The 20,883-nt window shown below is 47.0% G+C and overlaps 1 protein-coding gene across 1 annotated transcript in view; it reads right to left on the bottom strand.

The window, feature by feature from the left end:
* Igf2r (insulin like growth factor 2 receptor) overlaps nucleotides 1-10,358 on the bottom strand; it is a 104,055-nt gene extending 93,697 nt beyond the window's left edge. The window contains exon 1 of the mRNA XM_074071077.1: nucleotides 10,020-10,358. Within this exon, the coding sequence (XP_073927178.1) occupies nucleotides 10,020-10,174 (155 nt within the window). The 5' untranslated portion in view covers nucleotides 10,175-10,358. The remainder of the gene's footprint in view (nucleotides 1-10,019) is intronic.
* Between the last annotated feature and the right edge of the window lie 10,525 nt (nucleotides 10,359-20,883).

Here is a 20,883-nt window from a genome sequence, read left to right on the forward strand (position 1 = left end):
AAACCTCAGTACCAAAAAAAATAACAACTGGAGGTGTGACTCAAGCAATAAAGCACCTGCTTTGCAAGCTAAAAGCCCTGAGTTCAAATCCCACCCAGTCCCACCAAAAAAAAAAAACGGGGGGGGAGGGGTGTAGCCACACCAATTAGGAGGCTTGACCTGCCCAGAGCACATGCTGGCTTCACTATGACCTCCCTCCTCTTTTCCATCAGGGGACGTCATCAAACCCCACCAGGCCACTGACTCTACTGCCCTCTCTAAGGGCTCCACTCTGAACTTTGTGTGTGGAAAGTCACACTTGTACAGCGAGGACAGGAGAAGGGGGCCACGAGAACAGTGAGGATGACTCACTGGGACCTCCCCTTGTCACTTCTAGGAAAACCACTTCTGCAACTTGATGTTGTTCACTGGGCAGAGCGGGGAGTGGTGACAAGTGGTGGGAGGTGTTCATTTCAAGTCCCAAACAGCTGTTTGAAAGTACATAACTGATTTTGGAGTGGTGCTAAATTACCTTTACACACCATTAAAGCCAATAGTCAAGCAAGACCCAGATGAGCATCTACTGTGTGAAGAATTCAGAGCACATGGAAGCAGAGGCTCTGCCTACAAAGCCACCTTGGACCCTTTCCTCCCAACACCTGGGGCAAACCAAACTGTACAAGCTGCTTTTCACTGTTTACACCCCCTAACCATTCTCTGTCCCCTCTCCAGGTTTCCGTCCCCATGGTCCCCAATCTCTCCCAGGACTAGTAGGCATCTGCCTGGGTCCTAAGGACCCTACCTTCTGTTCACTTTGCACCACCCCAGAGGACCTAAAAGCACACAGAAGGAAAAGGAAAAACCCAAAGGTCTCTAAATGTCCTGAAGGGCAAGTTTCCTGCCTGCAAGACCCAGAGGGACTGGGATTTTCCCCTCTTGGAGGACTCACAGCCCTGCCCCTTCACACTGGTTAGCAGAGACCAGAATAGGACATGACGCACTGCTCAAGGGGCCTCAAAACCCTCTTGGGCAACAGCTGGTTTTCAGTTGCCTTTTCCAGTACAACACAAGCCGGGGTTCACCACGTGGTTTTTCCCTGCAGGCTCCTCCCGCTCCCACCTGCAGCACAGGCACAGGGACGCCGAGGAAGGTCCGAGTGAGGACAGAATCCCTACCCAGACCTCTAACTCCTCCCAAAGATAAACAAGGAGGCCTTCCTACTCCCCTGCACAGAGGAACCGCAGCCCCCTCTTGCTTCCAGCCTAGGACAACGGCACCAAAGGAAAAGCCAGCCCACCCTAACAGATGGCACCTGGCCCCTACCCAGGCGCAGGGAATTGAGCTGGGAAAGAGTCCTGAAGGACTCAACTCAGCATCTCAGGGTTCTGCGTGCAATGCGCAGAGACTCCCAGTTCTGTGGCTTTCAAACAGAGGGCTGGGGCATGGCTCAAGTGGTAGAGCACCTGCCTAGGAAGCACAGAGCACTGAGTTCAAAAGGACTAGCCTCCATGCTAGGAGGCCAGGTCAGGAGGCCATGCTAGACATTCAGCTGCATTTTCATTCCCACACAGAAGAGAAAACATGGCTACCTAGCTGTCGATTGATGGAGGCCTGTGAAGGAAGGGAGGACTCTGACTGAAACCAGGACAGTGACTTCCAAAAGCACTCCCAGGTGGAAGCATGGCTCAAGTGATAGACCCAGCTGCCTAGCAAAGCATGAAGCCCTGAGTTCAAACCCCAGTACTACCAAAAAAGCACTCCTAGCCGGATATGGTGGCACACATCTGTAATCCCAGCACTTGGAGGCAGGGGCAGAAGGCCAGCCAGGAGCTACATATCAAAACTCTGTCTCAAAAACAGATAAAAACAAAAGTGACTTCCACCTGTCCTAAAAGGAAAATGAGACCCAGAGAAAAGTAACTTGCCACAGCTCTCCAGTGTCAGGCATGGGCAGGGCACACACCCTCTGCCAACAATCAACAGGGGTTACAGCTGCCTCCTGGCAGGAACAGCACTGGACTGATCTGAAGGAAGAGGAAAAACCTGAGACTAAAATCAGCCACAGGCATGCCCTGCCCATCCCCCATCTCCCCAAAATCAATTTATAGCCAAGTTCAACAAATGCTTACAGCCCTGCCCTGCACAGCTGCACAAAACAGCAAATGTCCAAAAGGAGACTTACTGCAAAGAACACAATCAAGAATCCCACCGCCCGAAGGGCACCGATGCCATGAAAACAACACAACAAACTCAATCCAAAGAAACTGGGCCCAAGGGAAAAGAATTAAGAAAAAAAAACTGGGTATCGTAGTACACACCTATGATCCCAGCACTGGGAAGGCTGAGGCGGAAGGATCATGGGTTCCAACAACAAACTGGCAGAAGGTAAGGGGAAGGTGGGAGCCAGGCACGGTGTGCAAGCAACAGGGACAAGCAGACCAAGAGCGAATTGGCATGAAAGACAGCAGAGCAGCACACTTAGGAGCTGTGACCCAGAGGCAGAGTGAGCACATGCAACACACCCAAAATGAGTCGGTGGTGCTAGGCCACCAGGGAAAGCCCACCTCGTGCACTGCCACACAGCAGACAGTAAGCAGCCCAAAACTCAGTGACCTGCTCTATCAGGCCCTTTTCACGGTGCCATAATGAAACACCTGACGTTGCCTAACTTAACAGAGGTTTACTTTGATTCATGTATCTGAAGGTCCAAGGTCAAGGGGGACCACAGACGGTGATGACCTTCTTGCTTAGCAGTCCCAAGGCAGCCTACACCTTCACATGGCAAAGGACAGGAAGCGTGCTATGTGTCTGAGAGCACACGTGTGGTCTCTCTCTTCCTAGAGCCACCAAACTCACCAGTCATGGGGCTCCACCCTGATGACCTTAAGTACTCCTGACCACCTCCCAGAGGCCCCACCACTGTACACCAAGTGGATTAAGTATCCACCCTCTTAATGCCTCATAGTGAGGAGTAAATTTCAACTCATGAAGCCTGGGGCCACTCAACCACATCCAAACCACAGCACCTGGAAAAATGATTAAAATTTTAGTGGGGCCGGGAAGATCATACAGAACTTTTGGAGCAAAAAGGAAATACACAGAATTAAAGGCTGGGGAAAAAAACACATGTATCAAAATCTATCGGAATGTTATGGGACTCAGAGAAATAAACATGTAGGTTTAAATACATTTCCTAATTATGCAAAATGATTTAAAATAAAACATTTAAATTTGCCGGGCACCGGTTGCTCACGGCTGTATTCCTAGCTACTCAGGAGGCAGAGACCAGGAGGACAGCAGTTAGAAGCCAGCCTGGGCAAACAGTTCACAAGACCCTATCTTGGAAAAAAAACATCACGAAAAAGAGCTGGTGGAGTGACTCAAGGTGTAGGCCCTGAGTTCAAACCCCAGTACAGCAAAAAAAAAAAAAAAAAGGCTTCTAATTTAAACTAGAAACAGAAAATGAGGAGAAATTAAGAAAAGAGAATGTAAATTAATAGTTTTTTTAAAAAGCTGATGGTGCACATAACTGCAGAAAAAAGTGCACAAATAAGTATCAGAATTTTTTCAATTTGCCCTCAGCTATTAAGAGGTATGCCTGGAAATATAAAAGAGCACATGCTACCTATTTATACACAAATGTGTATTGAAGTGACAATCTTCCAGGGAACAGAGATACCCAAATTGGCTCAAGATAAAGTAGAAAATCTAATTTAAGTAGATAAAAACTGTAACCATGCTGGCGCACACCTGTGATCCCGGCACCTGAGAGGCTGAGAATGGAGGATCATGAGCTGGAGGCCAGCCTAGGCTACATAGTGAGACCTTGTCTCAACAAAATAACAAACAAACAAAAACCTGGGACTATAAACAAAACTCCTCCCCCACTATACCACACTTCCTCCAAAGCACCAGGTCCCAAAAGCATTACTAATAAGTTCTTCCAAAATTTATGGGACAGAAAATGTCCAGCTTATACAAAAATTGTTTCACTGCGCACAAAAATATTAAAAGCTACCTTTTCTTTCCACAAAAGATATAGCAAACATCAGTCAAGAAGAACACACCAAAGAAAATTACAGCGCAATCTAATTTAAAAACTCAGCTGTCAGCACTACACACACAGTAGCAACAGAAACTGCACCAGTCCATGAGAAGAAAAAAAAAATGCATCTGCACCCTATCCCCACACCATCCACAAAAACTAAACCAAAAGCTGATCAGAGGGCTAAGCATGAAAGTTAAAACTTTGAGACTTCTAGAAGCAAACACAGGAGAAAATCTTCGTGGACCTTGGGGTAGACTTGCTTAAGAGTGATTTTGCACCCCAGGGGTCACTTGCAATGTCTGGAGATATTTGTCTTTGTGTCAACTGGGGGAGGAGGGACGGCGGAAGTAATCTTGGCATCTAGACAGTACAGGCCACGGGTGCAGCCTGACATCCTACAGTGCACAGCACAGCCTGTCCAACAAACTACCTAGCCCAAATGACAATACGGCTGAGACTGCAAAACTGCTGTAAGCAAAGATTTCAAAGGTTACAAAAAAAGGACATTGGTAAATTACAGTCCATCAAATTTTTAAAATATCTGATTTTCAAAGGTTATCACCAGCAAAGTAAAAAACCAAGGCAAAGACTGGAAAACACCGATAATAAGCACTGCACCTGCAGGTGTCTGAGAAAGGACTTGCGCCCAGGATATATAAGATGTTCTTAAATTTCAAGCCAGGTGCCAGTGGCTCACGCCTATCATCCTAGCTTCTCAGGAGGAAGAGATCAAGAGGATCAAGGTTCAAAGCCAGCCCCAGGCAAATAGTTCCAGAGACCCTATCTTGAAAAAAAAAAAAAAAAATCCCATCACAAAAAAGGGCTGGCAGAGTGGCCCAGCGGTAATAGTGCCTGCTTAACATGCATGAAACCCTGAGTTCAAACCCCAGTACCACCAAAAAAAAAAAAAAAAATTCTTAAACTTCAATAAGGAGAAGGATCTCAAAAAATTGTTAAAGGGAGGAGATAAAAGATATTTTTAATTTTCTTTATATGTATTTTACTTTTTTATAAAGTGTACAGAGAGAGGGGCATACAATATTTAATAGGATATTTCTATAGAACAGTAACTTATATCCTTGTAAAAATTTACCTCTTTAAAACATTTAGCTTTGATTAGGTTTGCTAATCAAAATTGTTCTAAGAATTAAAATTCAGTTGTAACCAATGTCAGTACATACCAGTGGCTACAATTTCATTTTCTCTTTACACAAATACATTTTATATTCACTTGACCAAACCCTTAAATACCTTTTAAAGGCTTCAACATTGGGCTTTCAAAATAAAACGGTGAGTGATTTCAGATTATGTAAAGAGAAACAAAGTATGTAGTTTTGTGTTACCTTTCAGTTTATTTTAAAAATATAGTTAAATGACCCAATCAGTATTTTCTGTATTAACTTTATATGATATTTTAAAATCAGTAAAAGATTCTTTTTAAAAGACATGATAAGACATTCAAAACCATTAGGCAAAACAGTAATTACAAGAAAAGATCCACTTCAATGTGAGCCACTGGGCATTTGAACAGTGAAGCACCACTGGGACACCTTTACAAACCCGAGAGAATGGCTAGAATGAAGACAGGCAACACCAAGTGTTGCCAAGGATGAGGAAGAACTGGAACTCCCATCCATTGATGCTGGGAATGCCGAGTGGATCCCAGAAAGTCAAGCAGCTACTCTCACTTCTTCACTCACTATCCATAACCAGCCAGGGCACAGCAGAGATCTCTGCAGCTGAGACAATCCCACAGTGATGGTTGTACTCTTGGCAACTAGACCTAGCTCCATAAGACAAATTCTCTCTGACGCTACAATGCAGCTCTATGCTAAGATCAAAATAGAGAAGAGAGCGCCTCGATTATTTTTCTCTGTCCCATGATCCAAAAGCCCTTCTCTCAATGGCAGAGCATTTATCTAGCATGCACAAGACTCTGGATTCCATCACCAACACTGGGAGGGAAAAAAAATCCTCTCTATGAAACATTGAAAAAGGATGTGAAGCCCAATTAGGCATTTATTTCCTGAGAATTTGTTGGGATACTGTTCTAAAAATTAAAGCATGAGACCTAATGTAACCATAATTAACAATTTTCAGCTTCCATGCACACTTATGGTTAAAAGAAACGCATTCCCACAAATGGATATGATCCAGGCTAACATGTGGCCCAAATTAGGCACAAAAGCATTGCTCCTTTGAAAAAATTGAAAGAAAGAGAAAAAAAAAACCAAACAATGTCCTTAGAGATAGCAGCTAAACTGACCTCAACTCCCAGCTGGTTTTATTATTCTCCTATCCTCAATAATAAAAACTGTCCAAAAGAATAAAAAATAAGAACTGTCCAGCATTTACACCCAAACAATTTGGGGGAAACATGTCTTGTATAAATCTTAAAGCAGTTAAACCATTTAAATGAAGCCCAGCCAAGGCACTGTATCACTACAAACTGTTAAGACTCTACCCATTGGGGATGGTGGCTGGGGAACTTGCACGCTACACAACATGGCGTTTTGTGGAGCTTAAGACACAAAGTGGTAAGTTAAGCCACTGACTAGCCAAGAGCACTGCAGGTCACTTTTGGTGGTTTGGCATGGCCTGGCCTCTGCCTCCTCTCCCCCTGGGTCTCTCTCTTCTTGGTCTCACTGGCTCTGCCACACTGACCTTCAGACACTCATTCCTGCCCCATGAACTCTGGCCCAGACTGGTCCTGCAGCCAGTCATACTGACTATGGGAAACAAGTTCCTTCTACCAGCTTTGTCCTAGCATGTCACCCCCTAAGAATAGCTGGGTAAGAATCACTAACTCCTTCCACAGCCACAGGGCCCCTTTAGACACTTAAGAAATGTATCATCCAGTCTCTCCTAGGAACAAGCGCTCATTTAAAGTGCTGCTTCCAGCTAGTTGTACTTAGGGAATTTGCCTCTGTGGTGCCTGTCCAATGGCTGTCTCAAGAAGAAGCCACACGTGTGCATGGATGTCCCAAAAGCTGCGGCCATAATAGTCCCTCTGCTTCCTTCAGCCCTCCCAAAAACTAACTGCACCCCTATCCCAGAAGTGTTCAGAGCCCAAGTTCACCTCAAAGCTTTTACCAACACAAGGTCCCCACATGTACCCGACCCCCCAAAAGCAGGCCAACTCCCTATCCTGGGTCCTGCAGGACTGCAGATGAAAAACAGCTTCTCTAGGTTCTAGACTGCTGGACATAAGAGATGATTTTCCCGGAAATCCAACTCTACCTGGTGAGGGCAAAAAGAACCAACTGCCTAGACTCTCAAGAGAGAGCCCAGTGGCTCTGGATATCCCTTCACCTTTGCAGAATAGGAGGTTCCAGTGCTGCCCTGAGTGCCAAACCACACCAAGACCGTTTTTAAAGGAAAAAAGTATTCCACCATTCAACCAACCAGTTTCCAAACATGTGGAATGTGGGGTTGGGGTGTGGCTCAAGTGATAGAGCCAGGAGTGAAACCCAGGTCTGCATTTAAAAAAAAAATAAGAATTGATAATCCCCAGTACTGACAATAAATAAATAAATAAAAGCAAAAAATAATAATAATTGAGCCAGGCACTGGTGACTCATGCCCAGCTACTCAGAAGGCAGAGATCAGGATGATAGATGTTCAAAGCCAACCCCGGGACAAATAGTTTGCAAACCCTACCTTGAAAATACCCAAGACAAAAATAGGCTGGAGGAGTGGCTCAAGTGGTTAACAGCACCTGCCTAGCAAGCATGGTGCCCTGAGTTCAAACCTTCCTACCACAAAAAAAGAAAAGAAAAATTGAAATGTCATCTTTCTGTATGTAAGAACTGCCTGCCTCCATGTGACAGAGTAGAAAAAGCAAAGGCAAACAGTAAGAGCTGTAGGCGTCCACTTTCCCTGCTCATGGAGGCTCCAGTGAATGCTTCCATCTCGGCAAATGGAGCAGAGGAACAGAAGAAACGGGCAGGGTAACACAGCTTCCGCTTCCTTGGTGGAACTTCCAACACTGCATCTAAAAAGATCTGATCACATCCCAGTCCTCTAGTGTGGGCTAGAGTGAAGGACCTTTGAGCCAGTTTTACCTCATATCAGTACACAAGGGCCAGGACTCAGTGACAGGCCTGGCATGGGCTGAGACCCTTTATGATCCCAGCACTGCCAAAATGAAACAAAGCAAAACAGGAACAGCTAAGAACACTTCACTGTGCAAGTACTCAGTTTACAGGCTCTGGCAAATCTCCATGTGCAGTCACAAGGAGGGAAAAAGGTGTGTGAAACCCACCTCTGAAGGGATGGGGTGGGAGAGGAAGTGTGTTTGGTACCCTGAGGGCAGAAAAAGTTAACGCAACAACTTTAGACATATTTTTAAGACTACAGGGGGTGTATCTCACACTAACAGTGTAGCTCAACCTAAGAACCTTCTGCAGCACTGCCTAAAAAGTTATGCCCACATGTGACAGTGGCCAGCATATGTACATACAAAGGCCATTCCCACTGGACAAGGGCCGTATTCCACCTGGAGATGAGGTGAATGAACACGGGTTCAAGAGGCTATAGTGACTGCCCAGTACACAAGTGAGGGCCTCTAAATAAGCCAGTAGCAGGGTGCCTTGCCAATGGTAACCTTAACTATTAATAATCGAATTCAAATTAGCTACAAGACCAAGATTTCCACATCACTAGCCCAGCTGAGCTCAGTCCTAATGGATGGATGTTCTTGGTCTCAGCTGCCTTTATTCCAAAACTTCCTTCTAAAATATCAGTCTCGGCCTGACCTTGTTTAAGTTGTCCCTGGTCCTCCACCTCATGAAGTTAACGGAGCAACAATGTATCTTTGCCCTGTTACTAGGCAGCAAACTCTCCCTCCAGCCACAGTTCCCCTTCAAAACAGGGGAAGTCGAGAATATGGGCCGTTCCAAAGGGTTTCTATTCGGGTCAGCTGCAGTTTCTGGAGAATAATTTCTGCAAGTTCTGAACTCCAGGTGCTAATAAAACTATCTCTGACACAAGGGAAAAATAAGAATCCTCACAACCCCTACCACAAACTTGAAGTTCAGCTCAAAGTAGCCTCAACCTTGGCTACTTCAGTCTAAAAAAATCACTTGCCAGTGCCAAGAGGGGTGAACTTGACTGCTCAGAACTTTCTATCCTGTCTTCACATCCTCCTCAATAGTCCAGAGGTCAGTCAGCGAGCTCCTGAACTTGGAAGTTCCTGGAGCCCCGCGACTCCTAGTCAAGCCCCAACACACCTCTTTGGGACGAGTGATTACACAACCGTGTTTCCCAGGGCAGAAGACTCGACTAGAATAATCCACCCCGGAGGCAATGACATCATGTGAGCAACCAGACAGGAAACTGACTGGGAGAAGTGAAGGGTAAGGTCTTCAAAACCAATAGAGGATGACACCCCAACACCCCAATCAAAAAGAAAAAAGTCACCTACTGCCCAAAAGCCACTTTAAAGGGAAAACAATGGCAACCCACATGGAGGCAATCAGTCAGCAGGCGAAACCACCACCGCCCAACTCCAAGGCCATTCGCGCGGGCTCCGACTCACTGGTGAGCCCTTCCACACCCAGGGGCCCCGCGAAGCCCCGCTGGTGGAACTCTCATGAAAACCTGCAGTGGAACAAAAGCCACGCTGTGGTCCTGCCTCCTCCAACTTCCCAGACGCACGGCCGCGAGGGCAGGCGCTGGGCTGCGGCTGGCCGCAGTGTGTCACCCAGACGGGTCGGGCGGCGGGCGCTCGCACACAAAGCAGCCCGACTTAGTGACAGCCACAAGTGGCCAGGCACGGGGAGGGCTCTGCGGGCCAGCGCCAGGACACTGCATCCTCCCGCGCGCCCAGGACCCTCTGCTCTCTCTGTGGCCACCACGCAGACAACTTTCCCTGGGAGATGGAGGGGGGGGAACCCAGCGTGGACTCGAGGGCCAGGTCCCTTCCCGAGCGCTCCTGGCCGCGCGCCCGCGGGCACCGCGAGATAAGCCTGCGCCCCGGAGGGCCACCCACCTGCACAGCTCCGGGAACTCCGCGGACTGGGCCTGCGCGGTCCCCGGGGCCGCGACGAGCAGCAGCAGCTGCAGAAGGAGCAGGAGCAGGGCGCGCGACGGGCGGCCGGCGGGCGCGGGCCCCAGGTGGGCGCTCCGGTTGGCGGCGGCCCCCATCACGCCGGGCCCGGGCTGCGCGGCGGGCACGGGGCTGACGGTGTGCGGCTGCTCGGGGCCTCGCCCGGGACGGGGTCGCACCGCCAGGGCGGAGGTGGAGCTGGAGCCGGAGCGGGAGTCGGAGGGAGAACCGGAGGGGAGCGCAGCTCTGCTGGGCTCGGCAGCGGCGGCGGCGGCGGCGGCCCCGGAACCGCGTCACGTGACCGGCACTCGGCACCGCCCCCGCCCCGCCCCCCGCTCACGTGACTCCCTTGTTCAGGTGATCCAGGCCCGCCCGGACTCCGCCCAGAGCGGGGTCACGTGAACGCCGCGCGCCCGGGACAGGAAGCGGCTGGGCTTGATGCGGGCGCCAGGTGTCTGCGGAGGCCGGGGTTCCCTGTGCCGCTGCGCACCGTAGGGCCTGCGGGGCCCCGGCCTCAGTTTCCCTTTCCGCCGCGCCTGTCTGGGTCGTGGCGTGGGCTCTGGCCAAGTTACAGCACCCGTTCCCAGGGAGGACAAAATGAGCATAGGTGGAAAGGCTCCCGGCGGAAAATGCCTTTCCTCAGCGGTGTTCCTGCGATTGCAGGAGGGGTAAGAGCAGTTTTCCTAGAGCCCTGCGCCGGGGTTTGCAGTCTTTGCCCAAGAGGGCCTTGCACAATCTTCTGCGGGGATGTGATTTCCCAAGCGTAGGCTTCTTGCAGGCGAGAAAGGCGCCACGAATCAGCAACGCCGACGTCAAGTAGGCAGAAGTAGAACTATCTAGCAAGTGCCACTCAAAGCTTTATTTTTTTGTCCGAGACAGGGGCTCTGTCTGTAGCCCAGGCTGGCCTGGAACTCACCATCCTCCTGCTTCTGCCTCCCAAGTGCTGGTATTGCGTGTGGGTGCCACCATGCCTAACTAAGCTAATTCTTATATTCAGAAATCTGAGGTCATATTAAGTGCTTAGCTGTGAGCTAGTAAAAGTCAAAAGATAAATCTGAAAGTACCAACTCAAAGCTTTCTGACTTTGAAGCAAATAAAGATAAAGCTGGGGGTATAGCTCAGGCAGAGCACTTGCCTAGCACGTGCAGGGCTCCAGGTTGCATCCCCAGCACCAAAAAAAGAAAGAAAGGTACAGGCCTGGCAAAAGATACAAGTCTAGAGTGTAGCTCAGTGGGAGAGCACTTGCCTACTATGTTCAGTCCTGGCATTACAAAAGAGACACAGAATAACCGTCATAACAGCTGATCTTTTTAGTGCTTATTCCATACCTGACACTGTGCTGTGCACTTAAGCATGAATCTTCAAAATCTTTGAGGTGGGAACCTTGTTATGGATAAACGGGACACAGATGTTAAGTAACTTATCCAAAGACACTCTGAGATGTGGCAAAGCTGCATTTCAAACACAAATAATCACGAACCATAATACCTGACAGATGTTGAACAGGTAATCGTGTACTAAGTATCCTCTGGACAGTTTCGTTTAGCTCATTTGATCCTAACACAACCCTTTAGGAGGTATCTTTAGCTCACCTATCTTACAGCTAAGGAACCTTGGGCTGGAGGTGTGACTCAAGTGGCAGAGCACTTGCCTAGCAAGCGCAAGGTCCTGAGTTCAAACCCCAGTACTGCCAAAAAAAAAATCAGTTATGGCAACTTAGACATGGAGAATTTAAGCTGCTAGGTAATCACACAGCTAGTAAGTGAATAAACCAGGGTGAAGCCCAATACAGACAGTCCCAGACCCTGTCTTTAGGTGATTTACTACACTGTGTATGCTGTATGTATAGCCATAGTGCTCTCCAGATGTCATCTGTGGCCACCAAGGAAAGGTTCATGGGCCCAGAGCAATGGTGTGTGCCTGTCATCCCAGCTACATGGAAGGCATAAATAGGAGGATTGAGGTCCAGGCCAGCCAGACTGTATTAGAAAAATAACTTAAAACAAAACAGGCCAGGGGCATGGCTCAATTGTTAGAGCACTTGCCTAGCAAACATGAGGCTCTGAGTTCAATCCCCAGAACCTCAAAAAAAAAAAGGTGTGGGGAAGGGATCATGGATGTAAGGGGTAAGGAAGATCTGGCCATGACATCTGTCACTCCGTTGCTTATCAAGGTTGATACAGCTGATGTGGCTGGCTAGTCAGGTATCCCCTTCTTCTCTTACTGCTCCATATGTATCTCTTCCAGAGCTACCTGCTAGGTGGAATAGAACAGACTCCCTCAATAGAAGAAGGCCATTCTTGGTACAAGGGTGTAGCAGTAGTTGTGCTCCTCTGCTAGAACCTCAAAATAAGAAACAGTTCATGTTTTGCAACTCCAGTGTTATAATTGATACAGTCAACGGTCATCACTGAAAACCATCAGGTGAAAATTATTTTGAACCAGAATGTTAACGTCTCAAAGTATCACCCCCAAAGTATATTTCCCTTATTATGGTTGAATATGAAGTGTCCCCCCAAAGGCTCAGGCTTGGTCCCCAGCTGGTAGCACTACTGAGAAGTGATTGGATCATAAGGGCTCTCTCCCTGATGTAATCAATGGAGTAATCTGTTCATGGATTCATGATCTAATGGCCTTGCTGGGAGGTGGTGGACACTAGGGAATGAGCCTCGTTGGAGGAAGTAGGGTACTGGGCATGTCCTTGGAAATTATGCCTTGTCCTTGGTCCCTTCAAGCAAGCAATCTCTCCTTCCTGGATGCCATGAGATATGCCCTCTCCATGACACTCTTTCTGACCCTATCCCCAACAGTCCACAGCAAAAAGGTCAAGGATCCATGGACTGAAGCCTCTGAAACCATGAGCCAAAAAATAAATCCTTTCTCCCTTAAGTTGTTTTCTTGACTATTTTGTTACAGCAAGGGAAAAGGGCCTAACACATTTCTAACAAAGGGAAATACAGTGCCACGTGAGCCAGTCTGGCACAGCCACCTTAATAAACTGATGCAAAATTAGCATCACCAATATTTGTAAAAACTGGCATTTTTGGCTCATTCAAGTGGCACAATGAGAAATACTGCCAAGGGATAATATTTAATCGCGACTCGGTCGAACATGCAAAATGAGTCTTTTTTCCACTGAGCAGTGCTGGGGGTGGAACCCAAGGCTTTGTGTATGCTAGGCAAGTGCTCTACCACTGAACTACATCCCCAGCCCTAATCAATATTTTCAGTCTACTACAGAGTCTTTCACAATTTTCCCTACCATACACACTACAACTTATGTAGTAGTCTTTCTGAGAAGTTTAACTTACATCTAATTGGAATAAAACAATCAACTCCAGATGGTAAAGCATTCTTGAAGAACACTGAACTGGATAAGTTCAAAATGTCAGTGCTCTGAAAAACACTGTTCCAACCCAAAAAAGTGGAGGCACTCTTCTAGATCAGGTAGCATGCGATAGCCTGTGAGTGTAACAGGCCAGCAACTGTTTTGTAAATAAATTTTTACTGGAATATAGCCACACCCATTTACTTATGAATTGTCCAAGGCTGCTTTTGCCTATGACAAGAGCTGAGTAACCACCATAGAGACCATGGCACAGTTTACCACATAACATGGCCCTGTGCAAAACAAAGCTTGCCAATCTCTCTTCTAAGTAGACTTGTTCTCAAAAAGGCAGTCTTTAAACCTGCCAGCTTGTTAGAAATACCAGTGCGACTGGACATGGTGTTGCATGACCTTAATCCCCGCTGCACTCGGGAAGCAGAGGCAGGAGTGTCATGAGTACAGGACTTCCTGAACTACAAAGCAAGACCATGTCTCCAGAGAGAGATAGTGAGGAGAAATGCCAATTCATAGACTCCTACCTAGTAAGTTAAAAACTCTGGAGATAATGCTAGGATTTTTTTTCAGGGCTGGGAATGGAACGCAGGGCCTTGCACACACTGAGTGCACTCTACCTGTAAGGCTATACACCCAGTCCTGGGAAATTGTTTTAACAAGCTCTCCAGGAGATTCTTATACTAACATGACAGTTTGAGAACAACTGTCTTAAGTCAAAGGAGACTAAAGAGGCGTGACAATAAAATGCAATGCATAATCCTAAATCAGAACTAGAACCCAAAAAAAGGAAGGTGTAAGGGACATTTGGAGACCACTGGGAAAAAGAAAAAAAACTTACTAAAAATTTTATATATGAGAATCACTAAGCCAAGTGCCTATAATCCCAATTACTCAGCAGATGGAGGCAGGAGGATCTTGAGTTCAATGCCAGTCCAGGCCAATTAGGGAGACCCTATCTCAAAAACAAAATACTAAAAAAGTACTGGGGACATGGCTCAAGTGCCAGTGTGATGGCCTAACATGCGTGATGCCATGGGTTCAGTCCCTAGAATTGAGAAAAAACTACAGCCAAATAGCATAGGGAATAATTCTTTTGTGTTTCATTTAAATTTTGCAATAAATTTAAGAAAACAGAAACTCAGAGATGTTAGCCCAAGACGCTCTTATGAATTGAACTGTCTCCAAAAAGATGTCTCAGTGCTAATCTCTAGTACTTCTGAATGTGCAAATATCTGAAACTAGGGCTATTGCTACTGGATTAAATAAAATGAGCTCTCTTAACTAGGAGGGCTCTTAATCCAATATGGCTGGTGTTCTTACAGGAAATGAGGAAGAGACCAACACATAGGAGAACACAGCCAAATAAAAATGGAGGAGTAGGCCAGGTGCCGGTGGCCCATGCCTGTAATCCTAGCTACTCAGCAGATAGAGATCAGGAGGATTGCAGTTCCAAACCAGCCAGGGCAAATTGTTCGTGAGACCCTATCTCAAAAAAAAAAAAAATCACAAAAAATAGGGTTGATGAAGTGGCTCAAGGTGAAGCCCTGAGTTCAAGCACCAGTACTGCAAAAAATGAATAAGTAAATAAAATGGAGGAGTGGGCTGGGATGTAGCTCAGGGCAGAGCGCTTGCCTAGGATGGATGCAGAAAGTCCTGGAGTCCATCCCCAGCATGAGAGAAAGAGAATAATTGAGAATTATTGGAGCGATGCATCTGCAAACCAGAGGGTGTCCAAGACCATTGGCAACAGAAGAAACCTGGAGCAAAAGGCCTAGAGCAGATATCCCCCAGGACCTTCAGAGAGACTATGGTCCTGTCTACACCTTGATTTTGGACTTCCAGCCTCCAGACCATAAAACAATACATTTTTGTTGTCTTAAACCACTCAGTAGTACTTTATCATGGCAACCCTAGGACACAAATGTGCCCCTCAACCAAGGGAACCAATCCAGCCTTGGTATCCAGGTGTTCCAAACCACTATACCACTATGATGGATCAATGTTTTTGCACTTGGCATTTGGCCTGGTTCTAGAAACACAAGCTCAAGTGACAGAGCAAGGACAAAAACAGATGGCTGCTGCTGAGGCTGCCCCTGCCTGGGTGTCTCCAGCAGTAACAGAGGCTGGCAGACTAATGGCTGTTCCTTTGGAAAACAGACCATGAGCTGTCAAACTGACGGTGTACAGATTTCTCTCTGAAACTCAGGCAGAAGCACACAAAAAATTCCAGGAACTTGCCAGAACACCCAGGAAGAGTAAGAGCCCAGTTCTACCAAAAGGCCTTCAAAGCACATTTTCATTCTTTTTTGACTAAGATGATAAATAAATTAAGTTGTTTTCCAAAAACTGCACTAGATAGTATTTAATCGAAGTTAAATGTCTTGGGTGAGCCAACGGTAATGGAGTTCCCAGGAGAAATGCCCTTGCTCTTCGGGAGTACATGCTGAATATGAAATATTGTGAAGTTGGCAATTTACAAGTGAGCACAGATAGGAAGCAAATGTTTAAAAATATTAACAATTACAATTGCAGGTGAAACTATATCAGTGCTCTTCCACTGTTCTTTCAACTTTTCTATTGGTTTGACATTTTTTTCAAAATGCAAAGTTGAGAAAGACATCCAATCATAGAAAAGACAGCCTTGGAGGCAAGCCCAGGAGGATGGTTTGGGGCTATAGAGCAGGGACATTGCAGGCAAGGGCAAACCCATTGGTAGAAAACTACAGGAGCTGTACTTTCTATACAAGGCCTTTGGCTTGAATAGAAGGCACATGGGAATAGAGAGAAACTATTTCTGGCCAAAAATAGTGCTCAATCCAGAGCTTATAAAATATAATCCTTAGCCGGGCGCTGGTGGCTCATGCCTGTAATCCTGGCTACTCAGGAGGCAGAGATCAGGAGGATCACAGTTTGAAGGCAGCCCAGGAAGATAGTTTGAGAGACCCTATCTCAAAAAACCCTTCACAAAAATAGGGCTGATGAAGTGGCTCAAGGTGAAGGTCCTGAGTTCAAACCCCAGTACCACAAGGAACTCATAGTTTAGAAGAGAATCAATTTACTAGAAGTTTGGAAAAATATTATTCTGACCAGCTCCTACAGGATCTTACATGGCTCTCTAATAAACTTAGATTTAATTGGGTATAAAGTAGAAAACAATAGTAGCTGGCAATAAGACATATTGCTGGCTCGGTCTGTAGGAACCAATCCTGTATCATAGCATTTACTCTTCATAGCAGTCTGATAAGTTAGGTCCTTTTATTACCCTCATTTAAAAAGTGAGAAATTCAGGCATGAAGAAATTAAATACCTCATCCAAGGTCATGCAGTTAGTAACAAAGCTTGCATGTGAACATTATTCTCTGGAATTCATAAACTGCCTCCTCTGTGAGAAACCCAGAGAAAGAGCAAGAGGTGGTCACAGTGGCACTTCAGGAAGACCCATCTTGTAATAGGATGGACTGAAAGCTGCTTTCATAAAAGCAGAATTAAGGTGACAATAGACAGTGGACAGCTGTCTTTCCTGTCCTTCTCCAAGAACACTCAGTTCCCAGCTGGCTAACACCTGGCCATGACTAGAACTCAGGCCTTGTAACTTTCCAAAGCCACTTAGAGCAGTGGCATGGGAGTAGAGAGGGAGTGGGGACAGAGGCATGGGGCAGGTGTAGCAGGCTGCCTTCCTGCAGACATCCCCATCCCCTCCTCTGCTGGCAGAGCCCATTTATGCTGCAGAGGTTGAGGATGTGAGATCCTTGCTTCCCAGCCATGCTTGTCCCCAGAGGACATATGACATGGTCCTGAGAGTGGAACCCAATGGGAAGTGTCCTAGGACCTTCTGCAATAAGAAGAGATGCAGGGGATCCATGAAAGGGGATCCCTTTCGTGTTTTTATGTTTATTTGTCACTTATTTTGCTGGATGTCTGCCTGAGGCACTTGCCACCACTCATAACTATTGGGAAGACATGGCCAGCATGGTAGGAACCAGAGGGAAAGCACTGGAGTACTGGATGACACTGCTGACCACCAGCCCCACACCCTGGAACTGGCCAGAACCTGATCTTTGCCTTGTGAGAGCAGAAATACGTTTGCTCAAGCCGTGTGCACCAGTTACTGATTTATTGCCCCTTAGCTCCGGCTGCACCCTTCACTCTGTGTGTGCGCTATGACAAACACACAGCTTTTGGTAGCTTGCCTTTTAAGCGAGCATGACATTAAGCTTTCTGAGAAGAGGGCCTGCAGGAGCACTGCAGAAGAGGTTCCACAGGGTCCAGCACGTCCATCCACACCAGCAGGTGTTGGTCACCTGCTCCCCACTCCTGCTGGAGGATGGCTACTGCAACTGCAGATCCCTCCAGCCCTGCCAAGCCAGAGGGCTGAGCCACACCTCCCCCATGCGATCTGAGCCCCTTCCAAGTTTGTTCTTCCTTGGGTTCTCTCCCTCAGCTAAATGGTTTCTGGCCATATAAAATTTCAGCTATATAAAGTTTCTTTACATCTGACAGTTACCCTCTTGCCAGTCAAGAATTCCTTACATTAAATTTCCCTTTAGGGGCTATTAGGGAAAGGGAAGCAGGGAGGAAGATAGAGAGGGTAGAGAGGATGGTAGACATGGTCAAAGCAGGAAGCACACATGCATGGAAACATCGCAATGGAACCCATGGAGTTCTACAATTAATATGCATTAATAATTATAATTTTTAAAAACTAATCTAGGTGCTGATGGCCTTTAATCCCAGCTACTAGGGAGGCTGATTGAGAGGACTGAGGTTCCAGGTCAGCCTAATATCCTAGGCATTCTCAATCCAGCCAAGTTGATGATCAAGAGTAGCAGTCCTAGAAGACGCTGTGTTTAGGTACAACAGTCTGAGGAGTTTCCAGGAGAAAGCTTCCAGTAAGCATCCAGCAACATACCTGAACGTGGACAAGAAGTCTACACTGGGAGTAATTATGGGGGAGGCATTTGCAAAGACAGGAGGGTTGATAACAGGAAGAAACTGATGTGAGGGATGACTGGATACCAGCAAAGGGAATGGCATTGCCAGAGAGAGAACAACAGCAGACATGTTTGAGGTGCTGGCTACCTATTGGCACGTCATCAGTCACTCCTGTGGCTTCACCCAATTACCATTACTTACTAGTTCTCACTAAGTGCTGCGGGTCAGGAATTCACATGGCCCTGTTAGGGCTGGCCTGTCTCTGCTCGTAGCTTCTAGGGGCCCCAGCTGGGCGGCATCCTCTGAAGGCATTCTACCTTGCACCTCGGTGGCTCACACTGGGCATCAGCCTAGACCTTAGCTAGAACACCTGCAAGTCGCCTCCACACGCCTGAACTCCTTTAACACATGCTGGGCTCCAAGTCAGGAAGAAAGGGAAGGGAAAGAGGAAGAGGCAGGAGCCACAGCCTTCTTACTACTCGGCCTTGGAAGCCACAGGACACTGCTTTGTCGTCCACTATTGATCTGGGCAGTCACCAGCCCAGAGTCCATGTGAAGAAATCTGGACCCAGCTCACAGTGGGGAGTGTGGCTCAGACTGCAGGAAGACATTGTGGATCAGCATTTATATCCAGGCATGGGCATCTTTGGAAAACTCAATATGCCACCCTCAGGAGGCATCATGTTTATTCATGGTGAATAGAAAATAATCTAGAAAGGAACAGAGAGACAGAAAACTGAATGTGGGTTGGAAGCACGGTTCCTAGTAAGCACAAGGCCCTGAGTGCAAACCCCAGGACTGTCAAAAAGAAACAGAACTGAGAGGACTTTCAGGAGCCAAGAGGGAAGGGAAAGTAAAAGAATTACCATGTACAGAATATTCAGAACTCTCTTAGGAGAAGCACATGCAAAAATGAATGGTGGCAGCTGTGATGTGAGCAACGCCAGCAAGGATTCCCGTTTAGGTTGGAGATTTTAAAGGAAAGCCCAGGGCCACGGTACAGCTCAGTGGTAGGGCACTTGCCTAGTCTGCATGAGGCCCTGAGTTCCATCCCCAGCCCCACAAATAAATAAAAATTTGCAAATTAGAGACATCTAGGATCTAAGTTGCTTGGCTGGGGAGTAAGACAGCCTCCCAGACTCATGGGAGGAGATGGGAAAAAGCAGTGTCTTTCTGTTCTTTTTTCTTTCCCTTCCTCCTTCCTTCTTTTTCTCTTTCTCTTTACTTCTTTCTCCCTTCCTCTCCCCCTCCCCTCCTTCTTTCTTTTCTCCGTCTCTCCATCCTCCTCTCCCTCTCTCTCTCTCTCTCTTTGCTTTCTCAATACACTCTATAATCCAGCCCAGCTTCAAACTCTCCATCCTCCTGCCTCAGCCTCCTGAGTGCTAGAATTACAGGTGTCCACTATCACACCCAGTTTATAGCATTTTTAAGACCATTATCTGACTCAAGACATGTGCCTTGAGCTGGTGGAGTGACTTAAGTAGTAACAGCACCTGCCTAGCAGCATGAGGCACTGAGTTCAAACCCCAGTGCTGCCAAAAACCAAAACCAAACAAACAAACAAAAAGACATGTACCTCACTTTCTTCATTTTGAAATGTTCTTTTCGTGGGACTGGGGTTTGAACTCAGGGCTTTATGCTTTCAGAGTAAGTGCTTTACCACTTGAGCCACACCTCCAGTCCTTGAAATATTCTTGACCAGTGGAGTGAAGGGTTTGTGTGTAGATTAAAAACCTTTCCATCTGTACTCGAGAGTCCTGTCATGAACTGGAACGAGAACAAGGTGACTTTTTGCTACCATCTTTCTCCTCTCTGCCCACTCTTTCCCCGAAAGGCCTCATTTAGAGAGAAGACGCCAATTCAACAACCTCAAACCAAACAGTGCTATACTTGGCACTGGGGCCATAAAGAAAAGAAGACACTGCCCACTGAAGAAACTCATGGGCTCAAGCAGGTAGGAAATTACCTACAGGGAACCCAGGGAGATGGAATCACCTCTCCATCTCACCCCATCTGGAGGACTGAGAGGGATTCTGCAAGGAGGTGCTTTAGACTGGCTTGAAAGAATGTTCAGAAAAGCAGGGAACTTGGCTTTTAAAAACCGCACGAAGACAGGGAAAACTTGCCACGGGCTGGTTCTGTGACATACACCTGGGAAGACGGTGGGGGATGGGCTTTAGGTGCTTGGTGCTTTGCTAAAGAGATGTGACTGTGGCTCACACATGTAATCCTAGCTACTTGGGAGGATGAGATCAGGAGAACTGTGGTTCGAGAGCAGCCCAGGTAACTAGTTCCAAAGACCCTATTTCCAAAATAACCAGAGCAAAAATAGGCTGTGGTGTGGCTCAAGCAGTAGAGTTCCTGTTTTGTAAGTGCAAAGCCTTGAGTTCAAACCCCATCCCACAAAAAGAGAAAAATAAAGAGAAGTGAAATCCAATTTCATTTTAAGTACATCACACTGACCACCAGAAAAAGTGTTAGGGGGCAGATAGGGGAATTACCAGAGCAGGGACTCAAGACCTGGAGGCTGAC

Source organism: Castor canadensis, chromosome 1 (assembly GCF_047511655.1).
Source record: "Castor canadensis chromosome 1, mCasCan1.hap1v2, whole genome shotgun sequence".
NCBI lineage: Eukaryota > Metazoa > Chordata > Mammalia > Rodentia > Castoridae > Castor > Castor canadensis.